We start from the raw sequence: 15,584 nt of genomic DNA, 5'->3' as shown, positions 1-15,584 counted from the left end.
TGAAAATGGCTTCAGCAGTTTTATTCTAATTTAGCTTTACAGCTGCCTTTTTCTCCAGGTTCAGAGCTGTACAGCTTAATTCCATGCAGTGTGGTTACCATAATGTTATTAACAGAAATGCAAGCAACATAAAATGATGATTATTTCCCAGGCTCAAAGTTTAAACAGCAGAAAGAAGTAATAATCCAAAGCTTTTATTTATGTTAACAGTTTTTTACAATTTATACTCAAAAAAGCTAGAAGCCATTAGGTAGATCCTTTTTTCTAAATTAAGCTAGCAGTTTGAAAAGGCAATACAAAATGAATTAATAGCCAGAAATCTAATGATATCATTACATTAGAAATCACATGCTTCCTACAATGAGATATATACTCCTGAATGCAGTCACACATAATCAGTTTTTCAAATTTAACTGTATGCCACACTATGTTCTTATCCCTATGCTATTAAGAAAGTTCATGAGGTACAAAATGAGTTTATATGAAAATAATATCTTTCATTTACAATGGTAATATGTTCATATTTAGTCCTAAGTATCTGGAATCCTACTAGTCACTTTCATTCCATTTTTAGTCTGCTTTGATCTGTCAATGTTTCTATTTTAAAAAGCTTTCCATTTATACTTCTAGAAGTGTTTTTTGTATGTAGTTAATATACATATATATATTAAAAATAGCTTAATAATTTGACTAAGTAAAATGCAGAATGGGTCTTCACATCATTGCTCTGATCCCTATCAGAAAAGCAACCATCTGTATTTATAATCCATATGGAATCCTCTCCTAAAGTACTAAAAATACTCAATCCTCCTAAAATAGTGTCAAAGTAGCTAAGAGTCTTCCTGTGAATAAAAATTAAATGGTTTTTCATCATAGAGTTCACTGTAAGAAGGCATTTGCAAGTGCAAATGCATCTGCACAGCAAGATAACTGTTTTGCTCGGGAATCCTTGAAATGAAAAAACAACCTAGAAAATGTCTTGCGCCATTTAATTGACTAAAACTGACACCAAGACGACTTTTTGATAATAACACATTCACTAACAGTACCAGACCATTCAGACTAATATGAACTCTCAAGCTAAAATATTAAGTAGAAGCTTCTTTTAAAAGGGTAATTCTATTGTCATTTCCCAAAAAGTGAACATTAAGTATCATTATAGCTACTAAATAGTTTTGTCTTCAATAGACAAAGGTCTAATATACCTGATCAAGAGAGCAATTTGCAGAAAAATCATTCTGCCCAGTTAGTCATATGCCTTTGCAGCAGACATACTAGGTAACTGGAAATAAAAAAAAAAATCAAATAGATTATAATATGGAAATGCATTTAATAAGCTGTAGGAGAAGATGATGTACCAGCACTGCAATTTGTTAACACAAGAAAGAGTTTTCTCATGTTAAAGGCCCAGTGACAAAGGATATGTGAAAGAGCTGCTGACAGGCCAACAGCTCACCTTACGTGTGTCTAGAAAGTTCTGGAAAGCAGAACTGCTGATAATGGTGCACTAAATACTAATGAAATATTTGGTACTGGCATCTACATTACAGAAACACTGGTATATCAGACAAAACACAGTATCAAGTTTTTATCTCTTGGAGCTGGTGTTGGACCTGGAAGAGAACAAGACAGAAATATAATTAACTGATACAGTAACCATACACAGGGGACATACACACACACACCCCTAAAATAAGCTTTTTATCTGAAAGACTACATACCATCTTAATGTCTGGCCTTCTGGTCTTTTTGTCATTCAGACACCGATCAGCAATTGAATACATTTTATGAATTGAAGGTACATCCCAGTCACTCATTTTTTCATCAACATAATCCTCAATAGTTGCTTCCTCATCCTCAATTTCATCTTTTATACTTAGCTACAAGAGAATTTGAACCAACAAGCAGATAACATTGTAAGTATCTGAACAGCAAGTGAGAGTATAAATGAACTGTAATTTTTTATTAATTTATTAATTTATTTTATTCTATATCATTTTAATTACCACAACATCATAAAGCAAATTTCTTTAAGCTGTATCATACAGATTTAACTGTCTTCCACTTCAAGGCTCAGTTTTCTAGTATTGTTTCTTCTGTAAGAGAAGAGGCACAATCGGCAAAGTATCTTAATAACCCACAAATATGCAAGCCTAAATTGGTTTAATTTTTTTAAATCACTTTTATAAAGCCTCCTCCTGTGAACGAATGTCTGTCTGCAAACTAAACTTCCATCTCCAGTCGCAGTGGCGGCGGTATCACTGGAAACTTCCAGTCAGAAATCAAATTTTAAATCTGATTTAGTCCAAAAATCCTCAGTTTCAACACACTTGACATGGGTTATCTGTAATCACACATACTGCTTGAGGAAGCATAAATGAATAAATAAGAGGCAAATCTTTTGCCTTCCTCTATGGGTCAGTCTGAATTGCTGACCAGCATTCAACTACCTCAAAATTTTCCTTTCAAGCTAAGGATGCCATATGGTCTTACACTGACCATTCTCTTTATGGTCCCAAAAGTACATTACAAGACAAACTGTACCAGTCATATTCCCTATTAAATCCTATCTCTGAAAAAGCCTACTTTAAAAAACCTGAGTTCTCCAAGGTGTTTACAAGCTCAACGTGATGATTATTCTGCTACTCCAGAAGATACAGCTTAGAAGGACAAAAAACCCCTATTAATACTACCCTTTAGGTATTCCTAAAGATTTGGAAGGAAGTGATTGATACTGTTCCAAACAGTATGGAACAAAATCAGACCTCAATGCTATTTCATACTTAATAAATAAATTAGTCTTTATGTAAAACGTATTCTAGGAAAACCTTGCAATAAAGTTCAGAACTTGGTTTTAAGCTATGTGAAAAGCTAAATTATGAAGAATCTTGTAAGGTTTTTAATTCAAGAGAGTGAGCTCTGAGACTTCAGTGTCCTAATTAGCAGACTGAATTACTAACTGAATAGTAAAGAAAATTCAACCCACCTCTCACTCTGCAAAAAAGGCTCTTAAATTTCAGACTTCACTAAGGGTAAAAGCTAAGGTACTTGCAAATTGTTAGTGAAGTTGAAGAAGATGGAAACTGATACAGAACCATAAAGAAACAAGAGAGATGAACAGAAAGTTTCAGGGAATGAGGAATTATCGGGGCATCTGGGAATATGTTAATAGAGTACAATGGTATTACAATAAGCAGTACTAAAACAAAGAATTCCAGTAGCAGATTAGAAGATGATGACCCTAAGGGCTGAGCAAATCTACCAGCCAAGAGAGAAAAGCTTCAGCCTCACTTCCAAGACAAACATTGACAAAAAAAGCTGTTTTCACAACTACATATTTTAAAGACTAATTTGATTGTCGCACAACCTCTGTTAACTGACTATGATTTAATAGAAAGTGATCTGGAGCAGTGAGAGGGAAGGAGAAAGCAGAAAGAACATACCAGCAACTGTGGCTCCCGGTTTTCATCTACTGGAGGAAGACCTGTTATTATTTCTAGTAAGACCTAGAAGGAAGAAAAATCAGAAGAGAAAATGAACCCAGAATAACCCCTAGCATACATACGATTTGCAAGGAGCATGACCTCCAGCCTGTCAGCAAATACTCTCAGGATCTGTGTATGTCCAAAGATTTCCTATTCAATTCATTGCTTTTTTCCTACCTTTATTTGCATTAACTGTTATTAGATGTGCGGCTTACAGATTTCAACACAAGTTATTCTCACCCTACGTGGTGTTCCTTCACAGCAAGACTGAAGGATTTCCAAACTATTCAAACATAGTGTTGGGCCTACCTTCCCATGAAACTAAATGCTGTGAAGGAAATGGTCAATAATGAGTAGGGTCTTAGATCTATTCAGAATGGATTCATTTTACTTCCAAATATTAAGCTGATGTCTTTTTTGTACTCAGCTCTAAGGCAAATCCAACATGGACATTGTTTTTTTGTGCTGAATATGGTAAAACACAATAATTTTGGAGCATTTTCTTTAATTTTCTTTTTCAGCCTGAGTTACACTTTTGTGCAATACCATGCAAGCAAAAACAATGTTCCACACCACTTCAAACCACATTCAGCTAGAACTTGGAATATTATTTTACTCTGGTCTTCCATGCCGCCAATCAACATATTCAAATGATTGTAACACAGTCAAAGTTTAAAAACACCATCTCAAGAAAATATCTGTTGGGAAAAATAAAAATTACAGACCAGAGTAATAATTTAATTACCGATACTCTTGATTTTGTTGTCTTGTATCATTTACAAAAGAAGTCATATACTGCTTCCCACATTCCACTTACTACTCCAAAACTGAAGATATCAGATTTAGGTGTTATCTCTCCTCGCAGAGCTTCAGGTGCCATATAGGCTGCCGTTCCAACAATTCTTTCAGTCATGATTGTCTGTGTGAATGTTACAGATGCCCTTGCAAGGCCAAAGTCGGAAATTTTGGGCACATATGTATCAGTTAATAAGATATTTGCGCTGGTGAAAAGGGGAGGGAGGGGAAAAAACAAAAATGAAAAGAGAATTTTACAAACAGTACAGTAAATAGGTTTTACGACAGACTAATAATTCTTCAGTAATCAAATGTAAATGCTTTTGACTATCTTGAAAGCTAAGATATTTATACGTTATTCATAAAACAAGTTACGTAAATTTAGTTTTGTTGGAAATTTCTCAATTTCAAAATTCATTCCTCTAAATAAATGAATAACTGACTGCAAGATCCATCCAAGTTTTCTCTTATGTGTGCATGTACGCATGCAAAAAAAAAAAAAAAGGCAAAACAACAAAACACAAGGAAAAAAACTAGACACTCCCCCTATCCCCAAACCTTAGAAATACAAAACAATATTTCTTTCTTATAACAGACCAATTATATTACATTTATGGTTTGGCTTTAAGAGGGACACTAGAGAATACTTAGCTCTGATCAGCTGCTAGTGGATGACAGTTTAATTCTTATAGTCTAAATCTATGCTCAGAACTAACAAAAGTAGGTTTTTTATACCTATTATCTAATAGTATGTCAACCATGACAAATTCATGTGCCAAACAAATAATAATACTCGTATTCTTGTCATGAAAGAAAACCAGGAAATTATTACTGGTTTATTACTTATTACTGCTGGAATATTGTATGTGCCATGTTTTCACTTGCCCTCCAGGTTTTACTTTCCTTCAAAAAAGCAACCCTGGCAAATGAGGCTAATCTCAAAGTCCTTAATGCTTTAATAAAATACTCAATGGGATGAATTACAGCAGACATCTACTGGCTTTTAAACTTATACCACTTGGAACCATTTTTAAATAACTTGATTTAATATTTATGAAATTCTCATTTTCTGATCCCTTTAATGGAACTGTAAGAAAGGCAAAATAGCCTGATAGAACATATAACACTTACTAGAAAGTTATATTTCTAACTTCCCCTTCTTGTTCATCAAACCTGAACAAAATTAACAGAGCTGTAAGTTACAATGGATCACTTGATGTTAGAACTTTTGTAAATAACGCTAGATATATGACCACGACAAAAGGCCAAACACTTGTCAAGGCATCATCCACCAACTGGTTTCCTGTTTAAAGCTCAACATCTTAGAAAAAAAAAAAAAGAAAAAAAAAAAAAAGAGAGAGAGAAAAGGATCACAACTTCATATATCTCAGTTTCTTATCAACTTAAGTCCAAACAGTGGTCATTTTTTGGGGGTACACCACAAAGAGCACAACAAATGCAAATTTTACTGCAACTTTCAAGCTTCAAAAGAGAACTGAAGTACTGAACTATTTCCTGGGCGTAACAAATCCAAAAAACTATGAACAATTGTGAGAATACCCATTAAATCGTGTCCCCTCTAGCCTAGAGAAGCTGTTCTAGTGCCTTTGTATTTATGAATGGTCTCTACATGTCACAGCAAAATGAAGACTTAAGATAATCTTAAATGTCTCTTCATCTAAGTGTTATCTGGGAGTGGCACCACTTTTAATAATACCAATCAAATCTATTGAACTATTCACACAACAAGTTGCAAAATGTTATCCAAACAACAACAACAACAACAAAGAAAACCAACCCCAACCCCCAATTCTCTAATATGATCAACTCACAGGAGTTAGAAGGGTAGAAGCAGTGCAAGGTAAAAAAGTGCATCCCTTCCAGTCATTACACTTCTCCAGAGGCTTAAGCAGGGAAGAAAGAAGAAACAAACTGTCAAAGCAGCAAGCACACACGAGGCCGCTGAAGCAAAAGCTTGTTCCCCACAAGCTGAAAGGTCACAAAACTGAAGTTGCCTGCATTCAGCAGCTGCCAGAAGCCAGATAGATACTGAAAAATCATCCATAACACGGGGTCAGTCATTTGCTCCTTCTTAACCGTCTGAAGGAGTAAGGCATTTGGAGCTTTTCTTCAAAGATTTGGGCTGCTTTTTTTTTTTAAAAAAAATACAGTAAACTGTAGCAGGAAAGAGGAAAAAAAAAGCAACATCAAAAACACCAGTAGAAGACAACCAAACTCTACAACAAAACCCTCACCTATGCTGAGTTCTGATATCCATAGTAAACAACTCTGGTATAACAAAAAATGAACATTATCATTGAAGAACCCTGAACATCATGAACCTGGCTGAAGTAATTTAACTGCACTTATAAAAAATAGGAGTAAATCAAAGGAGACACTCTGAAGAAGTGTTCTAGGGAAAAGAAAAACAAAAAAAAGATGTGTTTCTATCTGAAAAATTCCCTATTTAAAAATTAATTGTTCAACAGCAGCTTCATTAGAAGCAGTTGGTAAAGTACAGAACTTTTTGTGTGTTCTCATGGCACTCAACTATTTGAAAGTAACAGATTATGTTGCAAATTACTATTTACACATTATATTTAAAACACAAATTACAATTACAATGCAAAACTCTCATGGCTGGAAAGCTGCCCAGCAGCTGAGGGGGCTGGTAGAAAAGGAGCCTCAGGGAAGACTCACTACAATTGCCTGACAGGAGGCTGGAGCCAGGTGGGGGTCAGTCCCCTCTCCCCAGTAGCAAGCAACAGGAGAAGAGGAATTGGCCTCAAATTGTGCCACAGGAGGTTTAAATTAAATGCTAAGAAAAATTTCTTCACCAAGTGAAGCAGTGAAAGAGGCTGCCCAGGAAAGTGGTGGAGTCACCGGCCTGGAGATATTTAAAAGACATGTAGATGTGGGCACCTGGGGACATGGCAGTGCTGGGTAACAGTTGGACTTGATGAGCCTAACGGTCTTTTCTACCCTAAGCAATTCTATGGTTCTAGCCCCAAAATTATCTTTAGAAGTCGGTACTGGTCGTGTCCTTGTGGCACAGACAGGATTCTGGTGATGGATGTCACTTGCAGAAGATTGTGCCCATGACTGAAGTAATGCTTTTTGCAGTATGTTCTCTCTAAAATTACTTTAACAAAGGGAAAGATGGGAAAAAAAAAAAAAAAAGAAAATGCAGCCAGCAAAAGTACGCAGCTTTTACCTTTTAATATCTCTGTGAATATGATTATTTTCATGCAAAAAGTTGATGCCATTTGCTGTACCTTGAACAATTTTACACCTCATATTCCAAGGAATTGGTGGAGTTTCATCCTGGATTAAGAAGAAAGGCAAGTAAAAATCTTAAAGATATATATACACTCACATAAATCAAAACAAACATACAAAAACCCCACAACCCAAAAGTGACTTCTTGCTATGTTTTGTTGTTTTTAAGTAGATGATTAAAACCACTACCAGCATACATTTCTTAATTGACTTGGGCAGAAATGCATGCCTCTGTCACATTACACTCTTTCCCTGCCTTTTGCCTTAGATTAAGTTACCAGTTGCAGGAAACGTTCTTGGTTAATGTTTGACTCTGACCCTCCCAGGCCAGCTGCTTTGCAAAGACCTATCTGTATCTACTGCAACTCCTACTTCATACTGGCACTGATACCAGAGCCTTCACCCCGAAGAAAATAATTCACAGCAATCCACAGATTTTACTATCAACAAAAGTCAACCTTCCAGTGGTTTCAGATTTCTTGAGAGTTTAGCTTTATTTATGCTACTAAACCTTAGAAGGACGGACATCTACACTTCAAAACCAGTTCTTAATCTTGTCAGTGGCCAAGGGAAGTGGACTACAGTATCTCAGCATTCTACCACCTCCCTTGCCTGCTCAACATCCAGACACAAAGATGACACAAGCAAGAGTCCATGCATCAAACACATCCAGTGAAGTCACAAAATGAAGTTATCAGCAAGAACATATATTCAAGTCAGTATATTACTCACCTCTCTGATCTTATTAGAAATACTTTATAGATTCTGATTCAGATTCCTTAATTTACATCATAAATTCGTGTCTTCCATGTAAAGGACTCAGTTATTTCTCCTTTAGCTTTTAATAATCCCCAATCTTTTAAGCTCACTTGATGATAATGGCCAGTTACACAGATGAATATTTTCATATACATCCTTGTTAAGCACTCCTCATTTCTACAGATAAACTTGCACTGTCCTTAGGTAACACTTAGTCTCTCTTCTGCACTGATTCAGTTAAAAAAACAAAATAATTGCACATGTAGCAGCGTATGCAAGCAAATGAATCAATCTAAACTGAGACAGCAGTGCTAACAGTGCTAGTCCTTTCCCCAAGCACTGCTACTCATTCTCATCATAGCACCGCTTCTTTCCCACTGGAGCAGAAGTATTTGTACAGCCCTACAAAGGAAATGTCTCCAGGTGAAAATTAAATCTTTTTTACACCAAGCATTATTTTATCAGCCTAAACAGTTCCCTAATCCAGATCTTTCTCCAACTAATAGATGCTTGAACTAGTACAACCAGAGGATCAGTGCTGTAGATGAAGATGGTCTCAGAAGGATGTTGGGGCATCAGGCGGCTCTTTCAAATGCTGTTTATTGCATAGATGGTGTAACAGCCGTCCTGGGTCGTGGGTGCCAGAGCCAAGCCTATAGCTGTCAGCATCAGCTTACAGGTGACACCTGAAGCCACTCTGGTTCTGGTTACAATGCATTATATAGTTTTCTTTACAGAGCCTCTTAATACATACAACCAGTCAGCATCATACACAATACCTTTACCACACCTTCTAACCTATCCTAGCTATTACCATTACCATACAATAGTTAATACTACCCAATCACTAAAGTTAGTACGTAACAGTTTAAGCGTAAAGTTCTTTTTCTGTTTTCTTGCAGTGGAAAATTCCCAAATCTTTTCTCAACTCGCTACATCAGCATGGGTCTTTACCTATGGTATCTCCTGCTTTTCTTGGGAATTGTCTTTACTTGGTAAAAACATCTTTCTTTGCTTGTGGTCAAACAGACTTTTGCTCTAGCCGAAAAACCTTTCAGTCCAACTTAACCTTTGCCTTCTTGGGTTATCCAGTAACTGTTACTTCAGCAGTTTTCAGCTTGAAGCTTCTTTTATTCTTTTATATCAAAACCAGCTTTCATTTCTAAAGAGCTTTCTGCTAAGCATTCATTTCTGTAAAACTTTCCTGTTAAACTTTCATTGTGTACAACAAGTGCGGAAAAAAAAGCAAGCCCAACATTTTAGGTCTGGGGACATGGGTGGTTGAAGTGGCACCAATTTAAAATGTTCACCAGATTACAACCTCAGAAGCTGCAATTGCTTAGTATTAAGCAGATTTTTTGAACTCCTTCAACAAATTAACACAGACACTAATCCACTACTTAAGTCTGGCTTACTATTAGGCTGTGTGTCCTTGATACACAGAGTTGCCTCACCAAACCAAGGCAACTTACTATTTACTTAAGGCCAAGCCTAGTAGATACCCCACTTGATTAACTCAGAAGCATTTACACAAAAAATAATTTTTACAAACGAAATTCATCTTTACTTAGGTACTTCAGAAAGAGATAAGCAGACTATGAGCATTGTATTACAACCACTATCACCAGGTCAATTTCACAATGCAGAATCTCAGGAATCAGCAGAGAACATGCCAACATCAGAACTGGGAACAAGACTGCAACACCCTCTGCACTGTCCCACACAGGTATGGTCAGTCCAAGCTTCTGTGACGGAACAGGTCCCAGTATATGACATTGTACTGTCAGCCTGATTTGACTTCAATCTATCTAAAATGTTTGGGCAAAATTTTATTGAAAGAATACTTGTTATTAGAACACTAGTGGGAAGTAGTTAAAACATCATTTGGCCATCACAGTTCAGCTCCATTTGAAAGACATTCCACAAATTCCTACACATTAGCAAAATACGGCAATTAGAAGGTAGAAAAGATTTCACTTACCAGACAAGCAAGTCTGTCAAGCAATGAACCGTTGGGCATGTATTCATACACCAGACATGGCTGAGCACCATCACTTGAGAAACCAAGTAATTCTACTAAATTTTCATGCTGACACCTATAGCAAAAAAAATAATACCCGTTCACATGTGTTCTGAAAGACTCTCATCATCTGAGGAAAACACAAGGCAGAGGAAACTTGATTCCCAATGACTTGTTTCACCTCTACTACACAAAGCCAGGTTTGTGTGGTGATGCTTTAAAACAAACCAAATGCGGTTGTACTGTGTAAGAAACGTTTTCAGTTAACATGCAAATCGCTATGTTAGAAAGACAAAAATTGTATAATGGTGTACTCACTTTGCCATTATGTTTATTTCTTGCTCAAACTGCTGTTTCAAGTCCTGAACACTAACATCGACCATCTATAAAAAGAAGTATTTGACATTAACATCATTAGTTCATTAAAAAAATGCAGTTGTTTATTTAAAAAAAACCAGAATTGTAAGTCTTTCTTAATTAACTTTTCACAATACACCTTCCACTCAGTTTAAAAATAAAGTATCAGAACATGACTTTAAATTCCTTGGAACACTGGTGTCATGGGTTTTGTAAAGAGCATTTCATTCTATTCCATCTGGGTGGAGCAGAATTGCTTATCTTTGCTCAAATGGGTCAGTGTCACTTATCAGATGGTGAAGTGCTACTTATCTCTCTTCATTGTTTCACTACTTCCATGGGAATGTCTTCTGCTAATGGACCATTAAGAGCTCATCAATGACATTACACATTACAGTGCACTATTGTAAGCTGCTCCACACAGGGAGGAGGAGCCAAACCATCTTAACCTACATAAAAAGCAGCCACGGTCCCACTAGGTATCCAGTTTTTTCCACCAGATCCCTGGAGGAAGACCGGACCCATCTCACCATTGCTGGACCCTTTTTCTTCAACGGGACCATCTCTACTCCAAAAGAACCACATCTGCCACTCCAGGAGGGCTTACTCTGACTGCTTCCAACACCCTGACCAACAGGGTGTCAGGTTGTATTTCTGACTCTGTCAGGGTTTTCTAGGATTTCTTGTTTGTTTATTTGTTTGCTTATTCTTCTGTACTACAACATCTGTATTTTTATATCCCTAGTAAAGAACTGCTATACCTATTCCCAAAATCTTTGCCTGACAGCCTTTTAATTGCAAATTTATGATAATTTGGAAAAGGGGGGGAGGGGCTTACATTTTAAGGGAGACTCCAACCCTCCCTGGCAGATACCTGTCTATCTAAACCAAGACAACTGGACAACTGGATAAATTGATCTAGTTTCAGCAGTCAACAGCTTACTCCATTCACTGCAGTTGCCCCCTAATAGCATTTAATTACAAAATTCAAAATTCACAAAAAATAAATGGTTATGCAGACTAAAATTCTGTGACAATACCTATTTAGCTTGTGAATCTCAACCATCTTAATCTGAAATGGAAGCTTCCTTAGGACCCCTTCTCTTCTGGCACTTTTTGAGGGTGAGGGGGAAACAACTGGGGAAGCACTCTGCTCTTCCTAACAACTTGCTTAGCCCTTCAAAGGAGAGCTACAGAGAAGGCAAGAATTAGCTCCTGTGACTGTGCTGACTCACAACACTGATGGGACTAAGGATAAATTTCTTAATCCAACTAACATGTAACATGCTTACAACATTTTTGGAAATGTATCATTCAACGTTTCTCACAATAAACAAGATAAACAAGCCTATACTATAAAGTACACAGTCATTAAAATGAAAAATTCCCAGGACAACTCACAGCAATGAGCTTCTTGACAGCCACGTTTTTGCCATTGATGTAGCCTTTGAACACAATGCCAAAGCCACCTTCTCCCAGTTTATTACCTCCAGCTGATTCTGGTCGGGCATCAAAATTATTTGTAATACTTTCCAGGTCATGAAACAAAAAATTCTGGAAATCTGAAAGACATTGACATTTAGCAAAAAACTATGTTTACGCTTAAAGAACCAGATTTTCTCTTTCAGTTCTTTTAAAACACAAACTTGCTACCCCACAGAACCTGACACAGGGGAGCCCTACTTCCAGCTCTATGATGAAGATACCAGAAACCCAAAAGGAAGGCAGATAAGCATATATAAATTACCTATGCACAATTTTCTTCACAACTAGCACTGTAGCACACATCTGATTGTATTTTTGATTCATACTTGTACTACAGTAGTAGAAATTAAACATGTAGCAGATCACAGAGAGTCACACTGCCTTATATATAAAAAATACACCAAGGTTATGTCATGTTTCTGGCAGCAACCCAAAAGTGGACCTTTAGGAAGGAACAGACCAACCACACACTTTCCTGAAATGCCTTCTTTAATCATCTTTTCTCCAGCATTCTTAGTCATTTCTGACATACAAAATCTAGTTTTAATGCATGAGATGCTGAACAGTCTATAAAAAAAGTATTGAAAAGGGACAACAGGATTATGTGTGGAAAAAGAGAAATTGCAATTTAATTAACAGTTAAGTTTTCTCTCAAAGTAGGTGTCTTACTGGCAAGATGCTGTTTACAACAGATGCACCATGATAGGAATAGAGCCATCACTCTCATGCACCACTATGATTTATTTCACATGGGGTGAAGGACAGATCAGAAAAAAAATAGCACTGAATTCTACCAAAGTAAATGTCTACCTGTGTTACTGGACTGTGAGCTGCTGCTTTCTTCACCTAAGTAGGAAGAATGTGAATGCTGCTTCTCAGTACTCTGAGCTAAAACAGGGTTTACAGATGCCACCTCTTTTTCCTGTACAGGTAGTTGTTTCTCATGTATAGGCAAGGTTTCCTGTGAAGAAAGAGGTAATGTAACTTCTTGTGGCATCCTTACAGCTTCTGAAAAAGTAATTTAGAAAAAAAAGTGTTAACTACATTAGGAACCAGAAAAAAACTAAGTAATATTAATGCCAGTATTTTGGAAAATTAGGAGACATGAAACTATCACCAGGTTATATTCTTCCACCATGTGTAAATTCCACCACTCTTATTGAAACTTGAAACTCTTATTTAAATTGTTATTACAAGTGATAAAAAGTGGAAAATATATTCACTTTGGGTTATTTTAATCTAATCCTTTCTGATTTCCAAGTTAGTGTGAAGCTCTTCAGCATCTTAGAAAACTGAGAACACAGTACAGTATGCACAAGAGTAATAGTTACCTGGAAGCAAAAGGCTTGCTGGTGCTAGGAACTGATTCCTAATCAGCAGATCCACAAGATCAGCAACTGTACAGTTTGTGGTTCCCCAGTCATAAAGCAATTCACATGTGGGGCTCTTTCCCATTTGTACAAAAGCCTCAAATCTCCTTAAAAGATAAGTTAAGACAAATATTACAAAACAAGAAAAAAAAAACCACCCTCAAGAAGCATGAAAGAAAAGAGAGTAAAGGCAAATGACCAAAAAAACCCACTTGAAAAAAACAAAACTGAATGCACTGCAAAAATCACAAATCTTCTGAAAAAACAGCCAAAAAAACCCTAAACACATTTTAAATCAGGGGAAAACCATGCAAAGTATGGGAAAAACTATGGGAAATACACATATACATGGCTTCAGCTGTTTGTCTAGGATTCATAACATATTGGCACCTTGGACTAACAGAGAAGTAAGTGTAAGAGAGAGAAAGACCCAGATCAAATGGCAAAAATAATTGGTTTGCATCCATTTAGCATTCATACTCTGTTTTGAATATTTTGAGATGGGCATTAAAAAGAAAATGAGATGCAGTTTTCCGACTGATTTAATACCATTATTGAAAGGAAAAACAAATATTTAATAGCACCATTACTAAAAAAGACAGGAAACCCAGGATGATAAATACAGCATCTAAAACTCTCATAGTCTTTGAAACAGCTTCAACAAGGATTCAACAAGCCCGTTAAGCAATGAGGTGCTCATAAAACATTGCGAGCATTACTTCTCAAGTAAACTTGTTAAGTTTTAGTCCTCGGGCATTTGTTGGGCATTTTCTTGGAAACAGTGAATTACGAGTTACATCCCAGCTGCCTCTTGGGCACAATGACATCTATGTCTACCAGTCTGTAAGGTACAGAAAGTTATGCAGCCCGTGCTGTATTGCTAAAATTACCTATGTCTGTAGCTATAATTAATCCTAATTTCTTTAGTCAATTTTCGAGGCTAACTTTAAAACTGAGCTGCAGAACAATTAGGAGTAATTACCTTGCGTTCCCTAAGGAAACGGGACTGTAAGACACAAGTGCCCACCGGCACACAAAGTGCAGCAAGTTACAGAAATGGGATGGATAAACGGGATTAACATGGCATTTATGTTGAATGGGTAATGCACGAGTTTACGTTACGGGACTTTAATGTAGGACCTTATATGCACTTGGCTGTATCTGCTTTCACCGGACGGGTTGGTTATATCCACCGCAAGTTTCTTCCACCCTTCCTGCGGGTCGATGAACTCTGCCAGCCGCCTCACCAGCCCGTAGCTCAGGCAGCGGACATGCGTGGAACCCGTCACGGGCTCGCCCATCCTCCGCTCCTGCTGGGATACAGGGCAGGGTTACCCGTGCGGTTCGCCGGGAAGCGCCGGCCCAGTGAGACGCCACAGCCGCCCCCGGCCTCACGGCTCCGACAGCCGCCCCCGGCCCGGCGGCGCCGCCCCCAGCGGCGCGGCTCTCGCCCACCATTCCCGGCTCCGAGCGCCCCCTGCATCCCGCAGCCGGCGGCGGGCGCCACCCGGACTCCCCTCACGCCTCACCGCCGCTTTCTGGCCGCGGCGCCCGCGATCCCCCCGGCCCGCGATCCCCGCTTCCCAGCGGGAGTTAGCGGCGCTGCGTCCCCTCCACCTTTACAGCTTCCCCTTTAAGGGGGCGGGGCCCAGCCCCCGGGGCCGCTGACGTCACCGGCGCGGTGAGGACACAGCGGAAGCGCTCCCAGCTGGCCCACCCAGAGGCGGCCGAAAGGGGCCCCGCCCCCGGCACATCCCATGTCCGGCCGCGAGGAGGGGGGCTCTCTGCCTCGTTGTCTTCCCCCCCGGCCCTGGGGAACTTGGTAACGTCCTAGGGCCCCTCTGATGGGAGGAGGTGGAATTGGCGCCCCCTGGCGGCGGCTTCCGGGAGCCCGCGTGGCTCCCGTCTCTGTCCCTGCCTTGCTCCCTGCCTGCGTCCCTGCGTCCCTGCGTCCGTCCATCCATCCATCCATCCATCCATCCATCCATCCATCCATCCATCCATCCATCCATCCATCCATCCATCCATCCATCC

At 38.5% G+C, this 15,584-nt stretch overlaps 1 protein-coding gene across 4 annotated transcripts; it reads right to left on the bottom strand.

Annotated features, from left to right (window-relative positions):
- Nucleotides 1–15,193, bottom strand: IRAK4 (interleukin 1 receptor associated kinase 4). Of its 4 annotated transcripts, XM_066183116.1 has the most exons (13): nt 15,006–15,055; nt 14,691–14,863; nt 13,512–13,657; nt 12,991–13,188; nt 12,097–12,257; nt 10,657–10,721; nt 10,300–10,414; nt 7,495–7,604; nt 5,412–5,453; nt 4,303–4,486; nt 3,444–3,506; nt 1,722–1,880; nt 1–1,613 (listed from the first exon to the last, which is right to left on the bottom strand). In XM_066183116.1, exons 1-13 carry the CDS (start codon nt 15,006–15,008, stop codon nt 1,581–1,583), a joined length of 1,452 nt encoding a protein of 483 aa, XP_066039213.1. In that variant the 5' UTR covers nt 15,009–15,055; the 3' UTR covers nt 1–1,580. The 4 variants fall into 4 exon arrangements, with proteins under 4 accessions (XP_066039213.1, XP_066039217.1, XP_066039216.1 ...); XM_066183120.1 differs by lacking the exons at nt 5,412–5,453; nt 15,006–15,055 and adding an exon at nt 15,080–15,106; XM_066183119.1 differs by lacking the exons at nt 1–1,613; nt 5,412–5,453; nt 15,006–15,055 and adding an exon at nt 15,080–15,193 and having other exon boundaries at nt 1,641–1,880.
- Between the last annotated feature and the right edge of the window lie 391 nt (nt 15,194–15,584).

The sequence above is a fragment of the Chamaea fasciata genome, unplaced genomic scaffold (genome assembly GCF_029207755.1).
Source record: "Chamaea fasciata isolate MVZ Bird 193981 ecotype frontalis unplaced genomic scaffold, bChaFas1.0.hap1 SCAF_5, whole genome shotgun sequence".
Classification (NCBI taxonomy): Eukaryota; Metazoa; Chordata; class Aves; order Passeriformes; family Sylviidae; genus Chamaea; species Chamaea fasciata.
This window is presented reverse-complemented; position numbering and strand designations above follow the sequence as displayed.

What these genes read in the sequence shown, in the direction of transcription:
- IRAK4 (XM_066183116.1), bottom strand. An exon ending in GTTAGAAATATAACTTTCTA is followed by an intron (nt 4,487 to 5,411) that starts GTAAGTGTTATA and finishes CCTTTTCACCAG; the next exon opens with CGCAAATATCTTATTAACTG. An exon ending in ACCGGGAGCCACAGTTGCTG is followed by an intron (nt 1,881 to 3,443) that starts GTATGTTCTTTC and finishes ATTCTCTTGTAG; the next exon opens with CTAAGTATAAAAGATGAAAT.